The sequence below is a fragment of the Narcine bancroftii genome, chromosome 4 (assembly GCF_036971445.1).
Source record: "Narcine bancroftii isolate sNarBan1 chromosome 4, sNarBan1.hap1, whole genome shotgun sequence".
NCBI lineage: Eukaryota > Metazoa > Chordata > Chondrichthyes > Torpediniformes > Narcinidae > Narcine > Narcine bancroftii.
In genome coordinates this window covers 286,635,525-286,662,292 of record NC_091472.1, presented here as the reverse complement: position 1 = coordinate 286,662,292, position 26,768 = coordinate 286,635,525, and the positions used below count along the sequence as shown (strand labels likewise).

The 26,768-nt window shown below is 39.3% G+C and overlaps 1 protein-coding gene across 4 annotated transcripts in view; it reads right to left on the bottom strand.

Annotated features, from left to right (window-relative positions):
• The window catches only part of heg1 (heart development protein with EGF-like domains 1), an 88,765-nt gene that overhangs the window by 32,165 nt on the left and 29,832 nt on the right, over positions 1 to 26,768 (bottom strand). For all 4 annotated transcript variants that reach the window (XM_069935294.1, XM_069935297.1, XM_069935296.1 and 1 more), the window contains exons 2-3: positions 9,668 to 15,592; positions 1,500 to 1,613 (exon numbers count right to left, since the gene is read on the bottom strand). In XM_069935294.1, the coding sequence (XP_069791395.1) occupies positions 1,500 to 1,613; positions 9,668 to 15,592 (6,039 nt within the window). The remainder of the gene's footprint in view (positions 1 to 1,499; positions 1,614 to 9,667; positions 15,593 to 26,768) is intronic.

The following is a 26,768-nucleotide window of genomic DNA, read 5'->3' as shown; positions in this document are numbered from 1 at the left end:
GTGCAAACTATTGGAGAGGATTCTTAACGATAGGATTTATAAGGATTTGGAGAGGTAAAGTCTACTCAAGGATAGTCAGCATGGCTTTGTAAAGGGAAGGCTGTGGCTCACAAACCTAATTTTTGAGGAGGTAACAAAAGAAATTCATTAAGGTAGGGCAGTAAATGCAATCCATATGGATTTTAGTAAGGCATTTGACAAGGTCTCCCATGAGAGATTCATTCAGAAAGTCATGAGACATGGGATCCATGGAACCTTGGCTATTTAGACTGAAAATTAGCTTGCGCAGAGAGTAGTAGTGGATGGAAAGTATTCTGCCTGGAGGTCAGTGACTAGTGGAGTTCCATAGGGATCTCTTCTGGGACCCATGGTTTTTTTGATTTTAATAAATGACCTAGATGAAGAAGCGGAAGGATGGATCAGTAAGTTTGCAGGTGATACAAAGGCTGGAGGTGTTGTGGATGGAGCTTAAGGTTGTCGTAGGTTAAAAAAGGATATAGACAGGATGCAGAGTTGGGCAGAAAAAATGACAGATGGAGTTCAATCCGGAGAAGTGTGAGGTGATGAATTTTGGAGCATCAAACCAGAAGTCTGAGAACAAGGTTAATGGTTGGATACTTAACAGTGTGGAAAAACATAGGGACCTTCGGGTCCAAATCTACACATCTCTCAAGGTTGCCATGCAGGTTTATAGGATAGTTACGAAGGCCTGTGAGGTGCTGCGCTTCAATAATAGGGAGATTGAGTTCAAGAGTTGAGAGGTCATATTGCAACTCAATAAATCTCTGGTGAGACCACAATTAGAATATTGTGTTCAGTTCTAGTCTCCTCATTATAGGAACGATGTGGAAGCCATGGAGAGGGTGCAGAGATTTACCAGGATGTTGTCTGGATTGGGAAACAAGTCTTATGAGACAAGGCTAACAGAGCTGGGACTTTTCTCTTTGGAGCGAAGAAGGATGAGAGGAGAAAATAGAAGTCCAGAAGATTTTGAAAAGCATAGATAAGGTGAACAGCCAGCACTTTTTTCCCCAGGGCAGGAATAACAAACACTAGGGGACATCTCTACAACACAAAGGGAGGAATGATTAGGGAAGATGTTTTTTTGGGGGTTTTTGTTTTACTTTTTTTGGTTTTTTTTTAACTTTTTTTTCCCACACAGAATTGTGGGTGCCTGGAATGCCTTGCCAGGGATGTTGGTGGAGACTGAAACATTTGGGGCATCTCAGAGACTCTTAGACAGGCATATGGGTGAAAGAAAAATAGAGGGTTACAAGCTCGGAAGGGTTTAGTATTTTTATTTGTTTCGGTAGGAATATATAGGTCTGCACAATACCAAGGGCCAAGGTCCTGTAGTGTAATGTAGTGTTCTATATTACAAAATAGTGAATTTGTTTTAGAAAAACTGTAACATAAATAGCATATAGTTTTAATAAAATTGTATCCAGCTACCAACTTATTGAAGCAATTCAAGAATAATTTAAAGACTAATATGTTACCTCTGCTGCAGTTTGATCCTTGCCAGCTTGGTGGGCACAGGCACTTTTTTCTGTTATTGTGGTAATTGATACAAGTACCTCCATTAAGACACAGATTTGAAATGCAGGTATTCTCTGTTTAAAAGTAAATACAAACTTTAGTAACAGTTATTCCAAGTGATTGACAGTGGCCCTTCGGTTTTGTGTTACGTCCTACAGTGATGTATTTTATGGGAGTGGCCCACTCACTAGCCACCTGCACTTAGGTCAACTGTATACAGAGATCAAGCTAATCTAAGTCTCCATACCTGGAAGTTGACCCACAAAGAGGAACAGTCCATGAGCAGCAACTGGGTTGAGGTCACTGAATTCTCAGGCCCTGTTCTAGTCCTGAAATCTTCTAACTCACAACCAAAAGCATTTAAAAATAATTGAAATTGACTTCACTAATTATAGAAATAAATTACAAAAAAAATTAATTGACAAGACTTTAAAGTCATCTATTAACTAAAACATAAAGAGGAAGTTAAAAAAAAAGTAAACCACTTACCCTTTTATTCAGAGTTGATGAACCCATTAAAATGAATGTAGTTATGCTATATACACAAAACAATCCAGGCAGATAGCTGTGGGGCCAGGTGGATAGCATGGATAAAATAACTGATAATCATTTTTGGAACCGACAGCCAGAGGTAAGCATTATATCTGAAGCATGTGATAAGACCATTCATTCCAAAATCATCTATTTTCTAATTGTAATAGTCAGTGACCAAACAAGTTCTGTGATTGATCTGAAAACTTCCAAGTCAACAGGGTCTAATTATTACCCAATTGTTTCATCAGCTCTTGTTCACTGATCTTATTTCAACATAGCATCTGAGAATTCATATATAATGCAAAAATAGATTTTTTTAAATGTTACAATCTTCAAAACAAGTGCATTTCTCAATATTATTAGATCATTTGTCCATAATGTGTTCAGTCTGCCACTCCTTCCCTCAATCAAACTTGATTGAGTACTTCAGTTGAGAATTAATCTTTCAACCTGCAGATTTTTGTTATTTAAAAATGTTACCTATTTTAAATTCTACTATAAGAGTAACTTTATCCTTAAATATTGAACAAACCTATTACTGAACTATTGCTTGCTTCTACGATGACTGAACCATTAAACTTAGATATATATCACAGTAACAGACCCTTTCAGTCCACGAGCTTGTACTGCCCAATTACGCTCAATTGACCTACCATTCCAGTACCTTTTGGAGGATGGAAGGAAACCAGATCACCCAGAGGAAACACATGCATATACAGGGAGAATGTACAAACTCCTTATGGGCAACATGGGATTCGAATCTTGGTTGCTGCCGCAGTAACAGCTTTATGCTAACCGCTACGCTAATTGTGCTGTCCTTTTTGATAGGACTCATGTTACCATATATTGGTTTACTCAATATTTTTCTTGCTCTTTATAAATTCATTGTTAAAACATAAAGATGCACTTGAAATGCGTGATAGTCTATTTTAAATGATCTCCTTGGCCTGAGCAGAGAAACCACACTGCTGACTTTAGATTAGAAAGTAAATCCTAGGCCTGAATCAGAACTGCATTTAAAGGGAGAGAATGGGAAGTGAGTTCATAGACTGGAATTCTATATTTGATTCAGGGACACATTTTTCCGTCGTCCGTTGTATTGTGCTTGCAGGCTTTTGAGTAACATTGAAGCTAAATTGTCAATATCAATATCATCCACAGAGCAAACACTCTCCAAACCAAGGAAATGACTTCATCCTTTACACCCTTCAGCATTGCAATAGCAGTAAACACATGCAATTTCTTTGCAAGTGAAAATGCATTGACGTGCAAGAATCAAAGAATCACCATACATTTTAATCTGGTATGCTTTACCATAGCATATTGCTGTCACATTCATGTATCAGTATAAGATTTTGAAATTTAAGGATATTAGATAGTGATCAGCATTGCTTTGAGTATTACACAAGCAGCACTTATTCAATCATACTTGAATCTTTGGATACGCGTTCAAAATTTTTAACTTCACACCTCCACCATTCCCCAAAGCTCGATCCTGCATTCTCTTCTTTTTCTAATCTGCATCCTACTTGGTTGTGACATCATTTCTAAGCATGCATTAGTGCCAGATGAATGTAGATGATATTCAGATCCATCTGTAACTACCTCTAGGTTGTCTGACCGATTAGCCGACATCAGGTTCTTGAGAGCCAGATCCTTCAACTCAATAATCCCAGGACAGTGGCTATGTTGTTTTGATTGCCACCAATAATTTCATACTCTAACCCATAATTTTCTTCCTCACTCTGAATGATTTCTTCATTTGAGCCTGATCTTAATGAGTATTGGTTCCTCTTTAACCCAAAGTCAGTTCTAAGGCCACAAAGCCCATGAAGACTGCCACCCAGACTATCTCTTCAAATTTTATCATCACCAATAGCAAAATCATTAATTGTGGACTACCTGCACTTCACAAATAACTACTCCCCTAACCTACTCTCTTCTTAGTTGGAGTCCTCTTTGAACTTTCCTAAGTTCCTGCAAATCAGTGGTTCTGAACCTTTTTCTTTCCACTCACATACACACTTTAAGTATTCCCTATGCCATAGGTGGTCTATGATTAGTAAGATGGTATGGTGGGTGGAAAGAAAAAGTTTGAAAACCCCTGTTTTAATCGTCCCTAATTGACTCGTTATGTGCACGGTTTCATAACTCCAAAGGAAATGGGCCAATGACAATTTTTCTCAAGCAAAATATTTCAGTAACAATTGGGTCTAGAGCAGTGATTCTCAGCCTTCCCTTCCCACTCACATACAAGCCAATCCCTTACTAATCACAACGCACTTATGGCATAGGGTTTACTTAAAAGGGTATGTGAGTGGAAAAAAAATGTTGAGAACCTCTGCTGTAAACCATTATTTGGAGATGCCTCTTTGGGAAAGACAGTAACAGGTCAATTTGTGATTTAATTACAGATCAGTGTCCTAGAGACTGAGGCTAATATCAGATTCCTCAGATTCAGTAGCTATGTCCAAGTTCCATAATTTATATAAGCCATATACTTTAAATAAAGTTAATAAACTGTAATTAAAAATTTAGCCACAGGTGGCAAAGGTATAATGGACTTTATGCTGCTTATCACCCTATGTGGTTCATTAATGCCTTTCAGAGTAGGAAATCTGTGCCCTTCATGCCCTGTTTGGCTTGTATGTTACTCCATACCTCTCAATAATGTTGACTACAAAATGGATCAGCAAACCACTCAATTGTAATACGATACCTAAATAAAGATGAAATAAAACCAGATGGATCTCCCAGGACTTATCCAGGTTCTGAATTCAGGCCCAATAAGGTAATTCCCTGCTTACCCAATCCTGAAAAGTCCTCCTCATCAACCATCAAAAGGGTAGGTGTTGACACTGGGAGAATTAGTCAGGTAACAGTCTGCCACTGCAGTCCTCATGAATCAATTTCCAGATTTTTCCTTTCCCTGTCTATGACCTTTCAGGATTTTTGGGGGATGTACAGATGGGATGGAGGAACTTGGGAGTCCCCAACCAAAGTTTAGTGGCACCAGTTGATTAGGGGAAAAATACAGTCCTCCCTCAGCTGATGAGACTCATAGATTGTTGGATACTAAATGAATCAAAGAGCACAGATTAGTGCAGCAATTTAGCACTGAAGAACAAGATTGACCATGGTTTTATTGAATGGCAGAGTAGGAAAGAAAGGCTAAACAGTCTACTTGTACTTCCATTGCATGTGTAATGATCTTATGTTCCATCACGTATCTGAATCACATATGCCTCAAGAGGGTCCAACCCCCATTCTTTGGCCATTGATGCATTTCATCCCTGATACCACATCCCAATGATGCTCTTAATAAGCAGCAACTCCACAATCCATAATCGACACCACCAGCCACCCAACACCCCCTCCGTGCTCGTACGTCCACCATGATTATGGTGCTGCAGCTGGAGCAGCTTTGGGACTCCACCACGCACAATGCCTCGGACTTTGTGCACGGTTGAATTTCTCTACCATGGAGCCAAACAGAAAACGAAGATGCCCATCATGCATGTGTCAATTTAACAGGTACATTCCTTTCCAGGCAAATTTCTAGGCCTTTGTATTTCATTCAGCAGGAAGCACAAACTACTGTTCCTTGCTAAAATGTAGCAAACAATGGAACAAACCTTGGTCTTTCTGAACTTACAGGAGAAATAAATCCCTTCTTTTATATATTAAAGTTTAACTGTTAAATCACATTTTCAATTAAAGCAATCAACTTTTTTTTGCAAAAATTTTAGTTAATACTGTATATTTTGGCATATAAGACGACCTTTGAAACTCCAAAAAAGAGGGCTTGTCTTATATGCCAGATACAAAAATGAAACCTTAAATTCTACTCAAAAAACTACTCAATGAATATTTGGCAAATAAGGCAACCCTTGAAGCACCTCCCCACTGCCGGCCCCGTCTGTCTCCAACACCACCCCACCATCACCATAACCAACCCAGTCGTTTTACAATTATAAAGCCTGAGGTCACCGCTCCTGGCCTAGGGGCCCAAGGTTCCTGCAACGAGCACACTTGGGCAATGAGGCAACTTCTTCAATGCAGACAGCACCGCACCCAATGTTGAGAATGGAGTCGCTGTTGCCGGCTGCAGCCAATGCTAAAGACTTGGACCCAGCATCGTTTGGCATCTTCCTGGCCAGAAGTAAAGTTATTTTTTTTTAACTGTTATTTTAATCACTTGCTTGCTTAATTTGCAGATTTGTTTCTTGGCAATTGGGGTGTTGTTACATAGTTTAGGTTGTTGCTGGGAGGCCCAGACACCAGACTCCAGCATGCTCCTTGCAGAAAATTGGCGGGTCCTCTTATATGCCCGATATATGATAAAACCATGAAACTCAGGCTGAAAATGGGGACTCATCTTATCTGAACATTATCTTATATGATGAAAGATACAGTAATAATATTTCTTTCTCAATCCAAAACATTATGAATAGGCATGATGTATAAGACAGGGAGGAAATCTAAGTTTTTTGTAAAAGAGTCATGTAAAGCACTAAACGTGAAAAAGTTATTTCCTCCTGAGGGTCAAGCACTGAGATGGAAACACAAAAACAATCAATCCAAAAATCTTTAGTTAAAGTCTTGTTATCAAAACTTTGTGCTTGGTATGTATCAGTAGCGGTGACACAGAGCTCAAAGAGTGTTGATAGCTAAAAAAAACAACTGCTGGAAGAACTCAACAATTCAACCAGCAATTGTAGGGACAAAGGAATGGTCAAGGTTCCGATCATAACCCTGTGATCCTAGATTCTCATGGACTCTGCACAGTCTCCCTGGGACCATGTTAGCTTCCCTAGATTTCCTCCCAAAGATGGACAATTGAGAGGTTGATCATTAGCTGCTTAAAATTTCCTCTACAGTGTCAGTGAGTGGTAGTGCCTTGGAGAAGGTTGTGGTGCCTTGGAGAAGGTTACAATGCCAGCAACCCGAGTTCATTTCCACCACTAACTGTAAGGAGATTATTTGTTCCCCCTGTGACCACGTGGGTTTCCTTCAGGCGCTCAAGTTTCTACCCACATTCCAAAAATGTACAAGTTAGTAGGTTAATTGGTCACATGGGCATATTTAGGTGGTGCGGGCTTGTGGGCCAGAAGGGCCTATTACCAAATTATATCTCTAAATTAAACTAAATCAAAATGTAATAAAATAGTATTAATGTAAGTGGGTGCTTGAGGGTCAGAACCCCTTTGGAATGAAGGGCCTATTTCTTTGATCTATCTCACATTCCAAGGGCTTTTTTCATCTTTAAAGAATTTCAGTAAATTTGTCCTGTACGATTTCCCCAATCATAAATCATAAATCCTTCCAGATTTTGACAGACACTCACTGTTTTCAAAGTGATCTGCTGTTATATCTTTAATAAATGGACTCTCGTATTTTCAGAAGTATCAATTTAAATCCAACTAGTTTATAATTTCCTGTTTTCTCATTCCTTTCTCTTTAAATTAGTGGCATTAATTACCCTGCAATCCAGAGGAACAAATCTAGATTTTGAAAAATGTTGGAAAATTACCCCCAATGTAGTCACTAATTCTAGGGCCACATCCTTAAGTATCGGCAGACTATCCAAGCCTCGGAGATTCTACAGCAGCTAATCCTATCAATTTCTCCAGCACCATTTGAGAAAAGATGTGGTGTGGTTGAAGAGCATTCAGAGAAGATTTATTCAAATAATACAAGGAATAAAAGAGTTAGCATTTGAGGAATATTTGGAGGTTCTTAGACTGTACTCGTTGGAGTACCGAAGGAATATATAAGGGGGGGGCGGGACCTCGTAGAGCCATATTTAATGTTGAAAGGCCTGGACAGAGTAGATGTGGCAAGGATGTTTCCCATGGTAGGAGATTCTAGGGCAAGAGGGCATAACTTCAAGATAAAAGTGCATCAAATTAAAACAGAGATGCAAAAAAAATAGTCAGAAGGCCATGAATCTGTGGAAGAAAAGTCATTGGGCATTTAAGGCTGAGACTGACATTGAGGTATTTGATTATTCAGGGCATCAAGGGTAACGGGGAGGATGGATCAGCTCATGATTAGAATGGTGGAGCAGGCAGTGGGCTAATGGGCCTACTTCCACTCCTATATCTTGTGATCTTGTAATTTTCCTCATAAAACTGATTGTCAACTGTTCCTCCCTCTCATTAAACCTCAAGTCCTCAGAACCTCTGGGGGATGATCTGTGTCCTTTGTGAAGGCAGAACTAAAGTACTGCACTGACATTTTTCTTTTGTCTCAGATGCAGCAGTGATGTAAGGTTTGCATTTTTCATGCAGGCACTACTTTCAAAGGGCATACTTTCTGCCAATTAACAATTTTGTTGAAGTTTACTGTGTAGTTTAGCATGAGTGTAAATTTGTGCATCTGAAATAGACCCAAAAATTTGGACCCTCTAACCTGGAATTATAACACTTTTATCCAAAATTTTAGTTCCTGAATCTTCATATACAAATAAATTACTAATTAAACATGCCATTTTCAAAAAGACAGGGAACTGTCAAAAGCTCAGAAACCATGAGGCTTTCATCACTAAACTGCAACATTGTCAGATTTCAAATAGCTTCAGACCGTAACCATTTGCTCACCAATGCTTGCAAGAGAAGCACCATCATTCTACCATAGATTGATTACCCTTGAAAGAATGGGTGACATAGTGGTGAGCGCAATGTTATTACCACACCAATGATACAGGTTCAAATCGGGCGCTGGCTAGAAGGGGTTTGCTTGTTCTGGTTTCTTCTTCTCTTGTTTCAACTGACACGATTTCTAAGCTATTTCATTTTAAATTAAAAATGCTTAGTTTCTTCATAAAAATTGGCCAACGCTGCATTTTAAATTTAGCTGCTATCACAGCCACATTGGAATTTTTTTTAAAATAAAGCAGGAAACATCAATATGTTAGACATCGTTTATGGAAAGAGAAAGAGATTTAAGAATTTTTTGGCAGAACTGGCAAAGAAAGAATACAAGTTAGTTTTAAATTGCAGAGAAGGTAGTGAAAGAATTGAAAGAACAAAGGAAATATCACTGATAGAGTGAGACTTGAGTTGTCATAAGGTGCAGATGAAGCCTCATGGTTGATAGATGAATGTGGGATATTCGAGAGATTGAACTGTTCCCTGAGATTGTTCACTATTTTTATGAAATGAGATTTATACTAAACAATTGAAAATATTTATTTTGCAGGTTTCCCACTTTCATGGATTTGTTGGGTTTTTTTTTTCTCCTCAAGCTCCTGTCAGAAAGGACTGCACAACAAAATGTATAGAAGGTGTGGGTCAATTGGGTGTAATTGGGTAGCACAGACTAGTGAGCCGGAAGGGCCTGTTACTGCGCTGTAGGCCTAAATTTAGACATTTGATATTAATTATATGTCCATATTTCCAGTAGTTTACAACCATCACCATTTCTGTGAGTTATTCTAAATGTGCACACTTCAATATCAAAATTAATGATTGTCTGTCAGTAAAACCATGCTAGCTAGAGTTTAACTAATTTTGGTTAGGAAACTGTAAAATATAACATGAATATTTAAAACATTGTTTTTATCTACATCTTGGAATTGATTCTACATTACCTGTGGAGGCCTGAGACGTGCTTTTTGTGGTAAGTTGAATCATAGTTGATGGCTCAGGTATAACTCTCCCTATTGAGGTAGGAGGCATTGTACTTGGTACAGTCACTATGGCAGTGGTTGGAATTTCTGTGCTGATGTCCAAAATCTTTGTGCTTGTTAGGATCATTGCACTGGTTGGAGTTCGTGAGATGCTTGAGGTCTGAGTGGTAATTGAGGTCTTTGTGCTGGTCAAAGTATTTATGCTAGCTGAAGTTCTTGCCTTTCTTGCTTCATTGGTTTTGATTACACTAGTTGTAGACATGCTGACTGATGTTTTTTCTCTTGTTAAAGAGCTTGTATGAAGAGTAGGGCTAGTCCATAGAGTGACAAATTCACTTCCTGTAACATTACTTAATGTCGGCTTTGGTATATCAGTGGAAGGTTGTGAAGTCACAGTATAACTTCCCATATAAGATCCAGATGTTGTTATAATTGGTGTTGATGATGTACTTTTGGCTCCTGCTTTGGGTGATCCTATGGTAGAAAGTGACAAATGTGTATATGTTGTTTTGGGCATTATAATTCTAGGAGTCACTGTTCTTCTTTCAGGGTCCTCACTCTTCAGAATAATGCCTGGTGTTGCTCTTTCAAAGTTGCCCTTATCAACATTAATGCTTTCTAATTCAACTAAATCTTGTTCAGTTGAATTAGCTGTGGTAAAGTTTTGAGAATCTAATTGTGTAGAAGTCATTGTTTTGGGAATTAATTTAGTAATGTTGTCGATTGTAGAAGGAAGTGTAGTATTTAAGAAATTATCTCTTGCACTTGGAAGTAAATGACTTGTTGCAGTGTTGGTAGTTACGGTTTCAGCACGTGAAGCAAAACTTGCCAAATGTGAACCCTTTGAATAAGTATCATCTGGCTGTATAGAAGGCATAACAAATGATCCTTCTTCATCTGAACCACTGGTAACAACATTGAAACCTATAGGTATGGATGTTGAAGGAGGAGCGGTTCCATCAGAAATATTTGTTGCCATATTTATGGATTGTTTTGGACTGTTCAATGAAGTGTTTAAAGGATATTCAGAAATATTCAATGCTGAATTTCCAAAAATGTCGGAATAATTCAGTAAAGTACTAAGAGAGCTTACAGAACTATTTAGTAAAGATCTTTCAAAAACACTTGATGAACCACTTAATGCTTTTTCATAATTATTTGGTGAGGTGTTAGAAGTACTTTCAAAAACACTTGAAGTTCCTGAAAATCTTTCTGAATCAATCTGTGCATTATTGGAAGAACCTTTAGATATATTTGGAAATCTTTTAAAATCATATTTTGCATGAGTAATAGATTCTTCTGAAACATTTGGCAAAGCACTTAATCTATCAGTATAATTTTCAGAAGTAGAAAATATCATTTCAGAATAATTCACTGAAATGTTTAAGGACTGCTCAAGATTATTTGGTGAAGTATTTAAAGGTGCCTTAATGTCATTTGGTGAAAAATTTATGGACCTTTTAGAATCATTTGACGAAGTGCTAAAAGACACTTTAGAATTGTTCTGTGGATTACTTAAGGTATTTTCAGAAACATTTTGCAATGTATTGAATATTTCAGAGTCAATGGGTGAAGGATTAGAGGAACTTTCAAAACTATTTGTTGAAGTCCCTACATATCTTTCAGCATGTCTAGAAGCATTTTCATAAATATTTATCAAATTATTTGATAAGGAACTTGAATAGATTTCAACCACATTTTCTGAAGCAGTTGAAGATTGTTCAGATCTCATCAAATCAGTTAACACAGCACCTAATTGGTCAGGATCAATTGATGAAGTATTTAAAGATCGTTTAAAATCATTCTGTGATGTACTTTGTCTGTCAAGATCATTAGGTGTATTAATTAAAGTTTGTTTAATACCATTCAGTGATGTACTTAATATTTCAGGAGCTGCCGGTGAACTACTTAATGATCGCTTAAAATCATTCATTGATGTATTTATTTTTTCAAAATCTTCCAGTGATGTACTTAATCGTTCAAAATAATTTGGTGAAGTGCTTAACGATCGCTTAAAATCATTCAGTGAAGTATTTAGTCTTCTTGGATCAATCAATGAATTAGTTAAAGATCGCTTAAAATCATTCACCAATGTACTTAATCTTTTAAAATCATTTGATGAGGTACTGACAAATTGCTTAAAATCATTTTGTGAAGTACTTTGTCTCTCGGGATGAGATGGTGAAATTGTTGAAGATTGCCTAAAGTGATTCAGCGGGGTATTTAATCTTTCAACATCATTCGGTGAAGTACGTAACAATTGCTTAATCCCATCTGGTGAAGTATTTAATCTTTCAGAATCAATTGGGGTAGCACTGAAAGATTGCCGAAAATCATTCAGTGAAGTATTTAATCTTTCTGTAACATTTGGAGGAGTACTTAAAGGTTGGTTAAGATTGTCCAGTGAAGAAATTAATCTTTCAGGATCATTCAAAGGAATACTAAAAGATTGTTTAAAATTGTCCAGTGGAGTATTTAAACTTTCGGGATCATTCAATGAAGTATTTAAGGATTGTATAGCATCGTCCAGTGAAGTATTTAATCTTTCAGCATCATTCAATGAAGTATTTAAGGATTGTATTCCATCTTCTAGTGAAATATTTAATCTTTCGGGATCATTCAATGAAGTATTTAAGAATTGTATAGCATCGTCCAGTGAAGTATTTTTTCTTTCAGCATCATTCAATGAAGTATTTAAGGATTGTATAGCATCGTCCAGTGAAGTATTTAATCTTTCGGGATCATTCAATGAAGTATTTAAGGATTGTATAGCATCGTCCAGTGAAGTATTTTTTCTTTCAGCATCATTCAATGAAGTATTTAAGAATTGTATAGCATCGTCCAGTGAAGTATTTAAGAATTGTATTCCATCTTCTAGTGAAGTATTTAATCTTTCGGGATCATTCAATGAAGTATTTAAGGATTGTATAGCATCGTCCAGTGAAGTATTTAATCTTTCGGGATCATTCAATGAAGTATTTAAGAATTGTATAGCATCGTCCAGTGAAGTATTTAAGAATTGTATTCCATCTTCTAGTGAAATATCTAATCTTTCGGGATCATTCAATGAAGTATTTAAGGATTGTATAGCATCGTCCAGTGAAGTATTTAATCTTTCAGCATCATTCAATGAAGTATTTAAGGATTGTATAGCATCGTCCAGTGAAGTATTTAAGAATTGTATTCCATCTTCTAGTGAAGTATTTAATCTTTCGGGATCATTCAATGAAGTATTTAAGGATTGTATAGCATCGTCCAGTGAAGTATTTTTTCTTTCAGCATCGTTCAATGAAGTATTTAAGGATTGTGTTCCATCTTCTAGTGAAGTATTTAATCTTTCGGGATCATTCAATGAAGTATTTAAGAATTGTATAGCATCGTCCAGTGAAGTATTTAAGAATTGTATTCCATCTTCTAGTGAAGTATTTAATCTTTCGGGATCATTCAATGAAGTATTTAAGGATTGTATAGCATCGTCCAGTGAAGTATTTTTTCTTTCAGCATCATTCAATGAAGTATTTAAGGATTGTATAGCATCGTCCAGTGAAGTATTTAAGAATTGTATTCCATCTTCTAGTGAAGTATTTAATCTTTCGGGATCATTCAATGAAGTATTTAAGAATTGTATAGCATCGTCCAGTGAAGTATTTTTTCTTTCAGCATCATTCAATGAAGTATTTAAGGATTGTATAGCATCGTCCAGTGAAGTATTTAATCTTTCGGGATCATTCAATGAAGTATTTAAGGATTGTATAGCATCGTCCAGTGAAGTATTTTTTCTTTCAGCATCATTCAATGAAGTATTTAAGAATTGTATAGCATCGTCCAGTGAAGTATTTAAGAATTGTATTCCATCTTCTAGTGAAGTATTTAATCTTTCGGGATCATTCAATGAAGTATTTAAGGATTGTATAGCATCGTCCAGTGAAGTATTTAATCTTTCGGGATCATTCAATGAAGTATTTAAGAATTGTATAGCATCGTCCAGTGAAGTATTTAAGAATTGTATTCCATCTTCTAGTGAAATATCTAATCTTTCGGGATCATTCAATGAAGTATTTAAGGATTGTATAGCATCGTCCAGTGAAGTATTTAATCTTTCAGCATCATTCAATGAAGTATTTAAGGATTGTATAGCATCGTCCAGTGAAGTATTTAAGAATTGTATTCCATCTTCTAGTGAAGTATTTAATCTTTCGGGATCATTCAATGAAGTATTTAAGGATTGTATAGCATCGTCCAGTGAAGTATTTTTTCTTTCAGCATCGTTCAATGAAGTATTTAAGGATTGTGTTCCATCTTCTAGTGAAGTATTTAATCTTTCGGGATCATTCAATGAAGTATTTAAGAATTGTATAGCATCGTCCAGTGAAGTATTTAAGAATTGTATTCCATCTTCTAGTGAAGTATTTAATCTTTCGGGATCATTCAATGAAGTATTTAAGGATTGTATAGCATCGTCCAGTGAAGTATTTTTTCTTTCAGCATCATTCAATGAAGTATTTAAGGATTGTATAGCATCGTCCAGTGAAGTATTTAAGAATTGTATTCCATCTTCTAGTGAAGTATTTAATCTTTCGGGATCATTCAATGAAGTATTTAAGAATTGTATAGCATCGTCCAGTGAAGTATTTAAGAATTGTATTCCATCTTCTAGTGAAGTATTTAATCTTTCGGGATCATTCAATGAAGTATTTAAGAATTGTATAGCATCGTCCAGTGAAGTATTTAAGAATTGTATAGCATCATCCAGTGAAGTATTTTTTCTTTCAGCATCATTCAATGAAGTATTTAAGAATTGTATAGCATCGTCCAGTGAAGTATTTAAGAATTGTATTCCATCTTCTAGTGAAGTATTTAATCTTTCGGGATCATTCAATGAAGTATTTAAGGATTGTATAGTATCTTCCAGTGAAGTATTTAATCTTTTAGGATCATTCTGAGGAGTACCTAAATATTGTTTAACATCATCCAATGAAGCATTAAATCTTTCAAGCTCATTCAGAATACTTAAAGTTTGTTTAAAATCATTCTGTGAAGAACGTATTCTCTCAAGATTATTCGGTGAAGTGCTTAAAGATCTTTTAAACTCCGTTAAACTAACTAACCTTTCAGAGACATTTGGTATTGTACTTAAAGATTGCTTTAAATCTGTTGAAGGACTTCTTTCTTCAACCTTATTTGGTGAAATAGTTAACAATCGTTTAAAATCATTCTGTGAAGAACTCAATCCTTCAAATTCATTCACTGAAGCACTTAAATATTTTGACCCATTATTTAATGATCGGTGGAAAACATTTGGTAAAGTACTGAGCAATTTAGAAGCAGTTGATGAAATGATGGAAGTCAATTCTGAATGGTTCTGTTTTCTGCTTAAGGATCTACTGGTTCCATTTGACATGGTGCTGAGAGGCACTGTAACATTATCTGATCCTTCATCATATGAAGGTTCTTCAGAAACTCCAGGTGACATGTTTACAGATCTTCCTGTCCCTGTTGATGCTGCGCCATGAAACCACCTTCTAAGTTTTCCATCTTCACTTGAAGTCTCATCTACAAGAGGTAATGCAAGAGGAAGACTCTGAGAATCAATCAAATTTTTAGATAGATATTCATTTGAAGAAATGAGATTTGATGATTCCGATTCACTTGCAATGTTTTCTTTAGATTCTGAACTTGAAGTCATCGTCGGTAGATAACTTTGTGAATTCTGTGTAACTAGTACAAAGGAAATGGACACTTCATTTTTTCCCAAAAATGTGCTATTAATTGGCCTCTGAGGTTTCAGTTCTTTAGTAATGGAAATATATGCAGTGTTATTCTGAAAACCATGTGTCCAACTTTCGGATGTAATGCTCCTGCTTGGCAGCTTTCTTGTCTGAGGTCCTGAAAAAAAACAAAGAAAACTGATAGCAATAAATGTTTCACATATGCAATCAATAGAATATTGTAACATTGACAAATCAAAGTTTTATATGATGAAAAGAAAGTATACTTAAAATGAGAGTTCTCTCCAAAGATTTTAAATATAGACAGCAAATATATTTGTTTTCACCCAAAAGGCCAACTGACAAAATCATATTTTGGCTACATGTGTTTCTCCACAATGCTCTATTTTTCTGTCACATCCCACAGACATTCTGGGACATTAAGTAACTGCTCTAAATGAATCCTGGGGGTGGGTGAGTGAGTTGCTGGGCATGTGGACAAGGACAGGTTACAGAAAAACATAGGGAAATGGAACTGCTAGGAATGTTCTCACAGCCAACATTGATCCAATAGGCTGAATGGCATCCTTTAGATCATAAGAATGAGTTAAAGAAAGATAATATTCATTAGCTTTCCAACCCCACCCCCCCCTCCTCAGAGAGGATTAATCTAAAACTAGAGGGCACAGCTTTAAGATTAGAGGGGAAATATTTGAAAGGGTCCTGAGGGGACACAGTGGGTGGTGGGTCACAAACTCTTCTCACTACTACCTTTGGCCAGAAGATGCAAACCAGGACCTCTCGGTTCAAAAGCAATTTCTTTTCAACAGCTATCAGACTCTCAAATCTTTCCTGGAACACTAATCATGATCAGTCTGCACTTGTGCAAGTCATTTTTTCTGCACTAAGATTACTGTGAATATTTATTTTCTATCCTATATATTTATTGTTTCTTTTAATTTAATTCAATTGATTTACTGTTATAGTTTTCTTTTATACACATAAGCATTTGGCTGCAGCAAGTAAGAATTTCAGTGCATATGTACATGGTACAATGTGTATGACAATAAACTCATCAACATCATCAGGAGTTTGTGGTTTGGTATGACACCAGAAACCTGAGCAAATTTCAAGAGATGTGGTGGAAAGTGTGCTGACTGGCTGCATCATGGTCTGGTATAGGGACACCAATACCCCTGAGCATAAAGCCCTCCAAAAGGAAGTGGATACATCTCAGGACATCACAGACAAAACCCTCCCTACTATCGAGAACATCTACATGGAACATTGCCATCAGCAGGCAGCATAAATCATCAAGGATCCACACCACTCAGCACATGATCTATCCTTGCTGCTTCCATTAGGAAAGAGGTATAGATGCCACAAGACTTGCACCACCAGGTTCAGGAACAGCTGCTACCCCTCCACCATCAGACCCCTCAATAATAAACTCAATCAGGGACTCATTTAAGGACTCTTGTGGACTTTATTGAATTTTTTAAATTTTCTCGATATTGCAGTAAATTTGTTTACAAGTACGTACTGTGTAGAGTTTTTTCTGCCTTGCCCAAAAGAATAAGAATCTCAGGGTTGTATGTGATGTTGTGTATGTACTCCAACAATGAGAGTAAATCCACAAATTAACAAGTATAATATTGAAATGAAGAGATTTCTTATGTTTTTTTTTGTTTTAAATAGCAGAAACATAATGAATTAATAGCCTTCTTCTCTGCTTGAACAATTCTCAATAAAGTCTTCTTTCCTGCACAAATTGGTTATGATCTGGAACACACTAGTATAAGGGTGTTGGCAAGGGAGTCAAAGGAATTGGATCAATACTTGAGGGAATTTATGCTTTCCTGCATTCTATGCTCATCACTTTATATCAGTGCCCTGGTCCTTCAAGTGCTCACTAATGTGAATAGCTTGAGTTATGCTATCTTAACCTGTCCTGAACTTTGAGAGAAAATTTAGCTGGGAAGCCACTACAGTTATTTAATTCCAAAACTCTTGTAGCGACCGTGCTGTCACAGAAGGTGGCGCCGTAATAGGTCATCCACTTATCAACAGGCAGAAAACTCCTGCATAGGACTGTTTTGAAACTAACTGCGGATGTGGTAATTAGGGGTGGAGAACAATTGGCAGCAATAGGGGACTCTAGGTTAACAAAAGCTTCAGCACTAAATATGGAGGTTACACCACACAAAGGGATTTGAGATTTCCTTCCTATAGTTTATTCCAACAGAGACAGTAATCAGAAGTCTTCACAAAAATATTCTTCTCACACAGTGCTAGAGAACCACCTCCTTTTCACAATTTTTGTATTCTTCATTGTAAAGTTATCAGAACATTTAATAAGAATTGCATTCACTTGTGTCTCATTTCCAGGCTTATTGTTGTATATTTCCTGCTTTGATATTTATCCTGAAGCAAAGTAATGGGAGCTTTCCTGATATCGAGTGATTATAATTCTTCTTGAAAAACAGAAGTCAAAAATCTACAATTGCAATATTTTATCATTTCATTTCCCACAACTCCTTTTCATCTAACAATCACATTTGCTACCCATTTTTTTGAGAATGGAGTTTTAACATTGATTGCTTTCGAGAAATAGACATTGGGTTTCAGGTTAACATACATTACATGTCATTTCTTCAGTCCTAGATTTTTTTCAAAGCAACCTGGCTGATTTTTTTGTTTAATTTTGTATTGAAGATCTTCCCAGTGCTGCTCACTTTTATAATTGACTGTTGAGTCAGTTTCTATGAGAGGACATTGGGATAACCATTAGTGCAAATGCGAGATGCGGGCCCAAACTGGACATGATGGATCCACTGCAAATTATTTTCATGAATGGCAAATCTTTATGTGTTATTTCTCTGAATTATGAGTGTTTACGACGTTAATGTTGAACTGGACAGTGTATATATTTCGTAATGGGTAATCGTCTGATGATACTGTCAACAAATGTGCCAAGGTGGTCAGGTAGTGTGGGGTCTGGGTGTGCATTTGGGTGTAGGTGAATATTTATGTACAGTACAACTTCAATTATCCAAAATGGTCGGGACTGGGCCTAATTTGGATAAATAATGTTTGGATAACTGGTTATTTTTTTAAAACAAACAGCAAATCACTTGTAACAGAGGTTAAACGACAACAAACAGCAAGGGAAGGCTTTTGAACCATGAAATAATGTTTAATTCTTACCGAAAAAACAACCTGAACAAAATAAGATAAAACCAACACCAAAAACTCGAAATTCCACTCAGAGATCTTTTCAAAAATTGGAACCTGTGACATCAGTTCGGCTCCGAAAAATGTTCAGATAACTGAGCATTTTTTATTGTTTCGGATATCCTCATTTGTCTGAAAATCTTTGGAGGAAAAATGGCATCCTATTGGCTTTGAAATTTTTCAGATAAATGAAGATTTCTGATTTTTCTGAAATCCTCAATTATCCGGAAAAAAAAAAATTTCTGAGCTGAACAGACGTCACAAAAAAATGTTGGATAAGTGAGGATTTGGGATAATCAGAGTTCTACTGTATATGTGTTTATTTTTCTGTATATAAAAGGGGGAAGAGTGGCATAAGGTACATTCGTACAATGTGAACAAAGCTGTTTGATACTCAATAAAGATATTTTGAAAAGAAACAGCCAGCAACAAAAATTATAAAGATGCATCAACTGACAAGCACATGTATGATGTGAACTACAGGAGGCACCTCTACCAATTCTGCACCATCCAGCAAACCTGGGACTGCCATCTGGAAGAACAAAACGGGTAGACAAACTGAATTCCAGCAGGCTCTACTTCCCCTCATGGCCTGGATCAAACTGCCTTTCTTTGCTGTAATTTCCTAGCCTGTTGCAATGCTGAGGGAATATTACTACTTGTACACCAGTGATTCATAAACATTCATCACTTTGTTCTCTTGATCATCTGGCAAAGAGGAAACAACGCTAATCTTGCCAATAGTGTTCAAGTCCCAGAATGAAGACCGAAAGGGAAACTTATTGATTAGTTTGCACACAAGTACTAACACCGCACCATGTTCGAATCTGGCGCTATCCTTCAGGAGTTTGTATGTTCTCCCCATGTCCTCAAGGGTTTTCCCTGGATGCTCTGAGTTAGCAATTTAATTGGTTGCATTTGTGGACTTGGGACTTGGAACCTGTGACATCAGTTCGGCTCCGAAAAATGTTCAGATAACTGAGCATTTTTTATTGTTTCGGATATCCTCATTTGTCTGAAAATCTTTGGAGGAAAAATGGCATCCTATTGGCTTTGAAATTTTTCAGATAAATGAAGATTTCTGATTTTTCTGAAATCCTCAATTATCCGGAAAAAAAAAAATTTCTGAGCTGAACAGACGTCACAAAAAAATGTTGGATAAGTGAGGATTTGGGATAATCAGAGTTCTACTGTATATGTGTTTATTTTTCTGTATATAAAAGGGGGAAGAGTGGCATAAGGCTGGAAGCCCATGATGTATCTTTAAATTTTTTTTAAGTGTTTGGTGCATTGTAACATACAGGAGAAAGATTTAAATGGAAGAATATTAAAAAATCGGTTTATTTTGCTGGCTTAAAGTTAATATTTTCAGAAGGAACATTACACTAAAATAATCACAAATATTTCTGAAGTAAGTACAACAGAATATTCTTATGTCTCATTTATGCTTTTACCATTGTAAAAGTGCAGATTTCATCTGCTGGGAGAACACTGCAAATTAAATTATTGCATTTTCTCCAGAGAGACAATCAGTTCAAATCACAAATCCATGCCAAAATTATTATTACAAATATATGGAGCATATGGCATACTCTATATTGAAACAGATCTAGCTGGTCTTGTCCATCCCTCAGGAATAATTGTCTAAATGTTATAAATATTCTAGAAAACCTCAGGATTGGGATTCAAATAAAACAAAAAAAAATTAAAAATCAGGAATAAAACAATATTGATCATTATTTTCATTTAAGTAATAAATATGCAATCAGTAGCAATTGTTAATCATGACATAATTAAACAAGAGGTGCTAAAAAGGCAGCAGGAAATCCTCAGAGGTTTGTAAAGGTAGCTTGATTTTTTGATAACCTTTTTACAGTGTTTTGAGTTAGACATCGGTTATTCAATTGATGACATGTGCTGGACTGAATCAGTATTAAAATAACCCAACAAATTAGATGATAAAACTCAAGGTTATTGGTTTTCAGAGATCATGTAGTGACGCACCATCAATAATCACAAAGGACTGAAGTTGTGAAACTGATAAGCTTTTATTAACTTGTGATGGTACACAATCTGCTACTGCAGGGGGCAACCACTGTACCTGCAGGAGTGTAAGGGGGACAGGACTACACCTGGCTGGCTGTCAATCAGTCGACCTGAATGGATCGAACCCCACCCGGTCGGGTGTCAATCACCCTCCAGGATATAAGCCTGTACCGGCCTCCAAAGTCTCACTCAGAGTTACTGTAGCTACAGCCAGCCTGGCTCTGTGGAAGTCTTTGTGGATTAAAGCCTGTTGTACAGTCTTTACCTTGTGTGTGTCTGATTCTGTCTAACAGCGCACCACAATTTAATCCACAAAGGACTTTTTCCACGGCTGCCATGAAAAAAACTCCTGAGTGAAGTTGACCCACGCTACCCGGAAGCCCAGACATGCTTCAAGATCTGGCAGCCCACGGTCGAAGCAATAATTGAGGTGCATGCAGACGGCATCCTGGACTCAGATCGGAAGAAGCTTGTTCTATTCCAATCAAAGCTGGGTCCCCACACTTCCCAGGCAACCAAAGGCTGGTCCAAGTACCTGGGGAGATGGCCAAATCTTACCTGGGCCGAGAGGCTGATCCAGGACGCCTTTGTCCGAGGGCTATGCTTGAGATAGTATCTATGCCCTGACCAAGACTGTGGAAGTGGTCCGAACCCTGGAAGCTGCAGCCCTGCACATCGAAGCCTTTGATTCCAGGCTCCCCCAGGCTCCCTCCCTCCCTCAGCTGCAGCCCTAAACAGAGCTGGGGAAGAGAACATCACTGTGGTGGACAACCAGCACCCCTGTAAATATTGTGGATCCTGGTGTGGGTCAAACCGACGATCGCACCAGAACTTGCTGGCTAGGAACCAGTACTGTTCCCGATGTGGCAAGAAAGGCCACTTTGCTAAAGTGTGCCTCTCAAAGCCAGCCAGCAGCTCAGCGGCCCTCTATGACCTCCCCACCTCCCCCGCGGACCCCTCCACGTGCACATGCCGCATTGTCCCCATTATGACTTCTGCCTTCCCCGACCCCGACGGTGCAGCATCCAGCCCCGCTGGCAACGATCGCAGCATGTGCTCCGCGCACCTGGACCAGCCCCGCTCACCGAAAACTGCCACGACATAACTTCTGGCTTATGGTGTGACGTCACTTTCGGCTGATGGGGTGATGTCACCTCCGCCGGCCGCGATGACATCACTTACCCCAGCATAACGAACACGGCTGGGGAAGGAGGCCAGCCACACAGCGGGACCCTTGTGATGCTGCCATCTTGGGCCGGGCAGAGGCTGATACAGAGGCCCTCTGATGACAACGGGGACAACGTGGTCCAAACGGGCAAAGACAAGGCCGCCCTACCCACGCCTCCGGATGCCATAAATCACCGCACTCAGCCAGAGAGCGACAACTTCCGACCCCGAGATGGTCCTGGCTGCCACCACTTTGACCAGGAACATCCCCCACAACCTCGGGCGCTCTATGATGGACGTGCAAGTCAACGGGCAGGTAACAAAGTGCCTGTTCAACAGTGGCAGCACTGAGAGTTTCATTCACCCGAGTGTGGCCCACCCTCTGAAACTAAAAGTCTACCACACCCCCTTCTCAATCGCCCTCGCCGCAAAGGACAAGACTGTTGGTACCCTCAGGCGCTGCTTGGCCGATATAACTGTGGAAGGGTAGACATACATGGGGTTTAGGCTCCTGGTCATGCCCAAACTCTGCGCCCCAGTCTTCCTGGGCCTGGATTTCCAATGCCAGCTACAGAGCATCACCTTTGCCTTCAAGGGGCCCCAACCTCCACTCACGCTACACAGCGTGCCGACCTACCAGCCCTGGCCAACCTACGGCCTCTCCACACTATGCATCACCTGCCCTAGCACTCTTCATACACCTTACACTAGGCTTTAAGCCGATCACCACCAAAATTAGGCGCTTTTGTGCCGCAGACAGAGATTTTATCAAAGTGGAGGTCCGGTGACTCCTGGTGGAAGGTGTCATAGAGCCCAGTAACAGCCCTTGGAGAGCCCAAGTCCTGGTGGTCAAAGGGGGAAGTAAGCCGAGGATGGTCATAGATTACAGCCAGACAATAAACCGGTACACCCAACTGGATGCCTATCCTCTGCCAAGGATAGCTGACATGGTCGATGAAATAGCCCACTACCGGGTTTTCTCCACGATTAACCTGAAGTTGGCTTATCACCAAATCCCCATCCACCCGAGGGACCATCCCTACACCGCCTTCGAGGCGGATGGGCACTTGTAGCAGTTCCACCGAGTACCCTTTGGGATCACGAACGGGGTCTCCATCTTCCAGCGGGAGATGGATCGCATGGTAGACTGGCACAAGCTGAAGGCGACGTTCCCATATCTGGATAACATCACTATCTGCGGCCATGACCAGCAGGACCAGCCAACCTGGAGAAATTCCTCCAGACGTACAGGCAGACAAGACCGAACCCCTGGTCAAGCACGTTTTCCTCCTACACACGAACCACAACTTCGCCTACATTAGGTTCGGCAGTGGCAAGGAGGACACCGTCTCAACCAGGGACCTGGCACCAGCAGGAGCACCCACCATTCCACAGCATTCTTCAGCCCAGGACGATGCCGACCGGGCATACATCCCCGTCCCCAGGCAGCTATGGGGTGCACAGGACCTCCTTAACCACCAAGGGTCCACTTCAGCCATGGGGGATGAATCTGCCCCCCTCCCCAAACATTCAATACGACTCTCGCACGTCGACCATGGCCCCCTCGGCCACCCTTCCGTGTGGCACCACACTAGTCACTCAGACCCCTGCTGCCAGCCCCCCACTTCCCCTCCAACTAGTGACCAGGAGCCATTCCTACAATGATCACAGAGACCCCGGCGGCCGCCGGATCGTCTCAATCTGTAAATATTGTATTTTGTATAGTGGGGACGATTCCTTGTTATGCCCCACCCCCTCCCCACCCGGGTGGTGAATGTGATGGTACATCACTGGCCTACTGCAGGGAGCAACCTCTGTACCTGCAGGAGTGTAAAGGGAATAGGACTACACCTTGTCGGCTGTCAATCAATCAACCTGAATGGATCAAGCCCCACCCGGTCGGGTGTCAATCACCCTCCAGGATATAAGCCTGCGGTGGCCTCCTGAAACTCACTCAGAGTTACTGCAGCTACAGCCAGCCTGGCTCTGTGGAAGTCTTTGTGGATTAAAGCCTGTTGTACAGTCTTTACCTTGTGTGTGTCTGGTTCTGGCTAACAGCGCACCACATAACTATTGACTGGAACAATCGTCATCCTCATTGCAGGATCAAGAGAGAGTGGAATGAGGAGCATGCAAAGGACTATGGGTAGGATCAGTCTTGGCAAGCATGTCTAGCCGGCAGCAGCGGTGAAACCACATGTAGTAAGAGTAAACATTGAATAATTTTGTGTTTTTTTAACTTGGAAACCTGCATATGCGTAAAATCAGGTTTTTTAAATACTAGCCTCTGATTGTAGGTCTTTCTTGAGGGCTTTTCATATGAAGCAGCACTTCACTTGTTAATCCAGAGGATTTATTTACCTCATCCGGTGCACCCTTTGTGGCATTCTCTACATCGGAGAGACCGGTCGCAGACTGTAGATCACTTCACTCAGCACCTCTGCTCCGTTCGCAACCACAGTGACCTCCCAGTTGCCAAACATTTCAATTTTGAGTCACACTCTTGCATTCACATCCATCTATGATCTATGATCCACCTGCAGATTGCCAGGACAACACCTTATTTTCCGTCTGGGCCACATGGCATGAATGTCAACTTTACTGCTTTCCATTAAGCCTGCCTGCCTTTTCTTTCCCCTCCCCGCTTTTCCTGTCCTTCCAGTTCTTTCACCCACACAGCCCTACAATCCCTACCCTCAATTGTTGGTGACCCCTCCACCTATCATCTCCTGCCTTGCCACCCCCTTCCCCCCTCCTACTCTTTTGTTCGGTCGCTTGCCACCATTTTCTCATACCTTGATGAAGGGCTCAAGCCCGAACCGTCGGTTCTGTATCTTTGCCTTAGCTACATAAAGGACATGGTTTGACCTACTGAGCTTCTCCAGCATTTTGTGTTTTTACTTCAACCACGGTGCCTACAGAATTTTGTGATTTACATCTAGACTGATTACTGCATAAAATGTAGCTGTGAGCAGAATATAAATTTGCTTTTGAAATCTTTCAGGAGATAAGGCAAAATATTTATTTTACATTAATATAGCAAATTCAAAAACAGAAGAACAGAAAATGTAATGTGGTTAGCAGGAGGATTCAGTACATGCAGCAAGAAGTTTGCCTCACCACATTTGCATGGCCTTACTGAGAAGCCAGGATTCAAATTCTCATGCTGTCACTGTACAAGAATTGCCTTCTTTCAGCCAGGTCACTATAGGGTTACACAGCAGTGTCACAGGAGGCAGATTAGTGCTGCCCTACAGACCTATTGGTTGATTACAGAGAACACAAACAGTTGCTGTGGAGATGTTCACAATTAGGCTAAAGTCGGAAGGGTGGGATCGGGATTGCAGGGAGTATTTTAGGATATTAAAATGGGAAGTTTACAAAAGTCCTCAAGATTTAAGGAAAAATGTACAACATACTAGTAAATTCTTAATTTGCAGTTAAATAAGACTCCATTTTAATAAAAATTATCCTTGTTCATGGTGGGTGAAGTGAATACCAAACTTCAGATCAATTTAATGTCTAAACCCCATTTGCATGCTTCCACTCAGATGCCTACCTGGAATGAAATAGCCGCCACGTTAAGTCTTTGCAAAGCTGAAAGTGCAGGAAAATATGAAGGGATAGCCAAAAACAAAGAAAAAGGAAACTGTAAATCTCGTGTCAAGGCTACAGTGAACTGATTCCATTATCAATTCTGTAATCAGTATTTACAGTACATAACACCATGCTAATACTGGCTCTTTGCAAACCCTGTTTCTCCCTCTCCCATCCACTAAAAGAAATGGTGTGGCCTGAAACATTGGCTGTCAATTTCTCTCCATGGATGCTACCTGTCCTGCTGAGTCTCTCCAGCATCTCACTGTTTGCTCAAGGTTGCAGGATCGGCAGTTCCTTGTGTCCCAAGCTTCTATCTGGACAGGTTTCTTGCTAATGTTAGAAATAACCATGCTTGTCAAGGGCATCAAAACAACTCTAATCAAATGAGTTTTTATTCCAACAGTGTGCCTCATTGAATATCAAGTACATAAAGATGGAACAGCATGACTCTGATGGTTTCAGGGCTCTGAATGATAGTTGAGTAAGCCGTCGAGTTTATTTGTGTCACTGTAGCTGCTGCTTGGTTCCAAAGTGAATGTTTGGAATTCTCTAACCAGGGAAGTGGTTGAGGCTGCTTCATTAAACATATTTAAAATTCGGTTAGATAAATTTTTACATGATAGAGGAATTAGGGGATATGGGGAGAAGGCAGGTAGGTGGAGTTAGGTCATAAATTAGATCAGCCATGATCGTATTGAATGGCGGAGCAGGCTCGATGGGCCATTTTTGGCCTACTCCTGTTCCTACTTCCTATGTTCCTAACCCCAAAATCATGGGATTATCTGCTTGCACTATTGTTTACCAAAGAGGTACTTCGTCACCAGGTAATGCAGTGTAAGCCTTTCTAACTGTAATGAGGTATTTTAAAATTCAAATAAGGAAAGCCATTGATGTCCCAAGAGACGCTACACACAGAAAGAGACATTGATCTCAAAACTATTAGAGCATCTTTCCTATAGAAGACTGTAATTTCGGACTGTTGTGTAGATCTCAAAAATCTCTTGAAAACAGTTTTACTTGTTCTTTAAATTACATTCTGATATTAATTAGCAGTTAACAATCATGGTGCACTGTGACAGGAGACAATGGGAAAGTAATGGGTGCCCTTCACAAAGGGCTCATAAAGGAACAGTATGTTATTTTTTTACACTGCCGCTGTGTTCCAGGAAATTATTGTCATTTTCCCGGAACGCCTGCTGTGTAAAAAGGTTGGAACGGGAATGAGGGTGCGAGTCCCATTCCGATATTTTATCTCCTAGACCCCTAGTAAATTTCCAGTCTAACGTTAACTGCAGGCATTCAGTGAA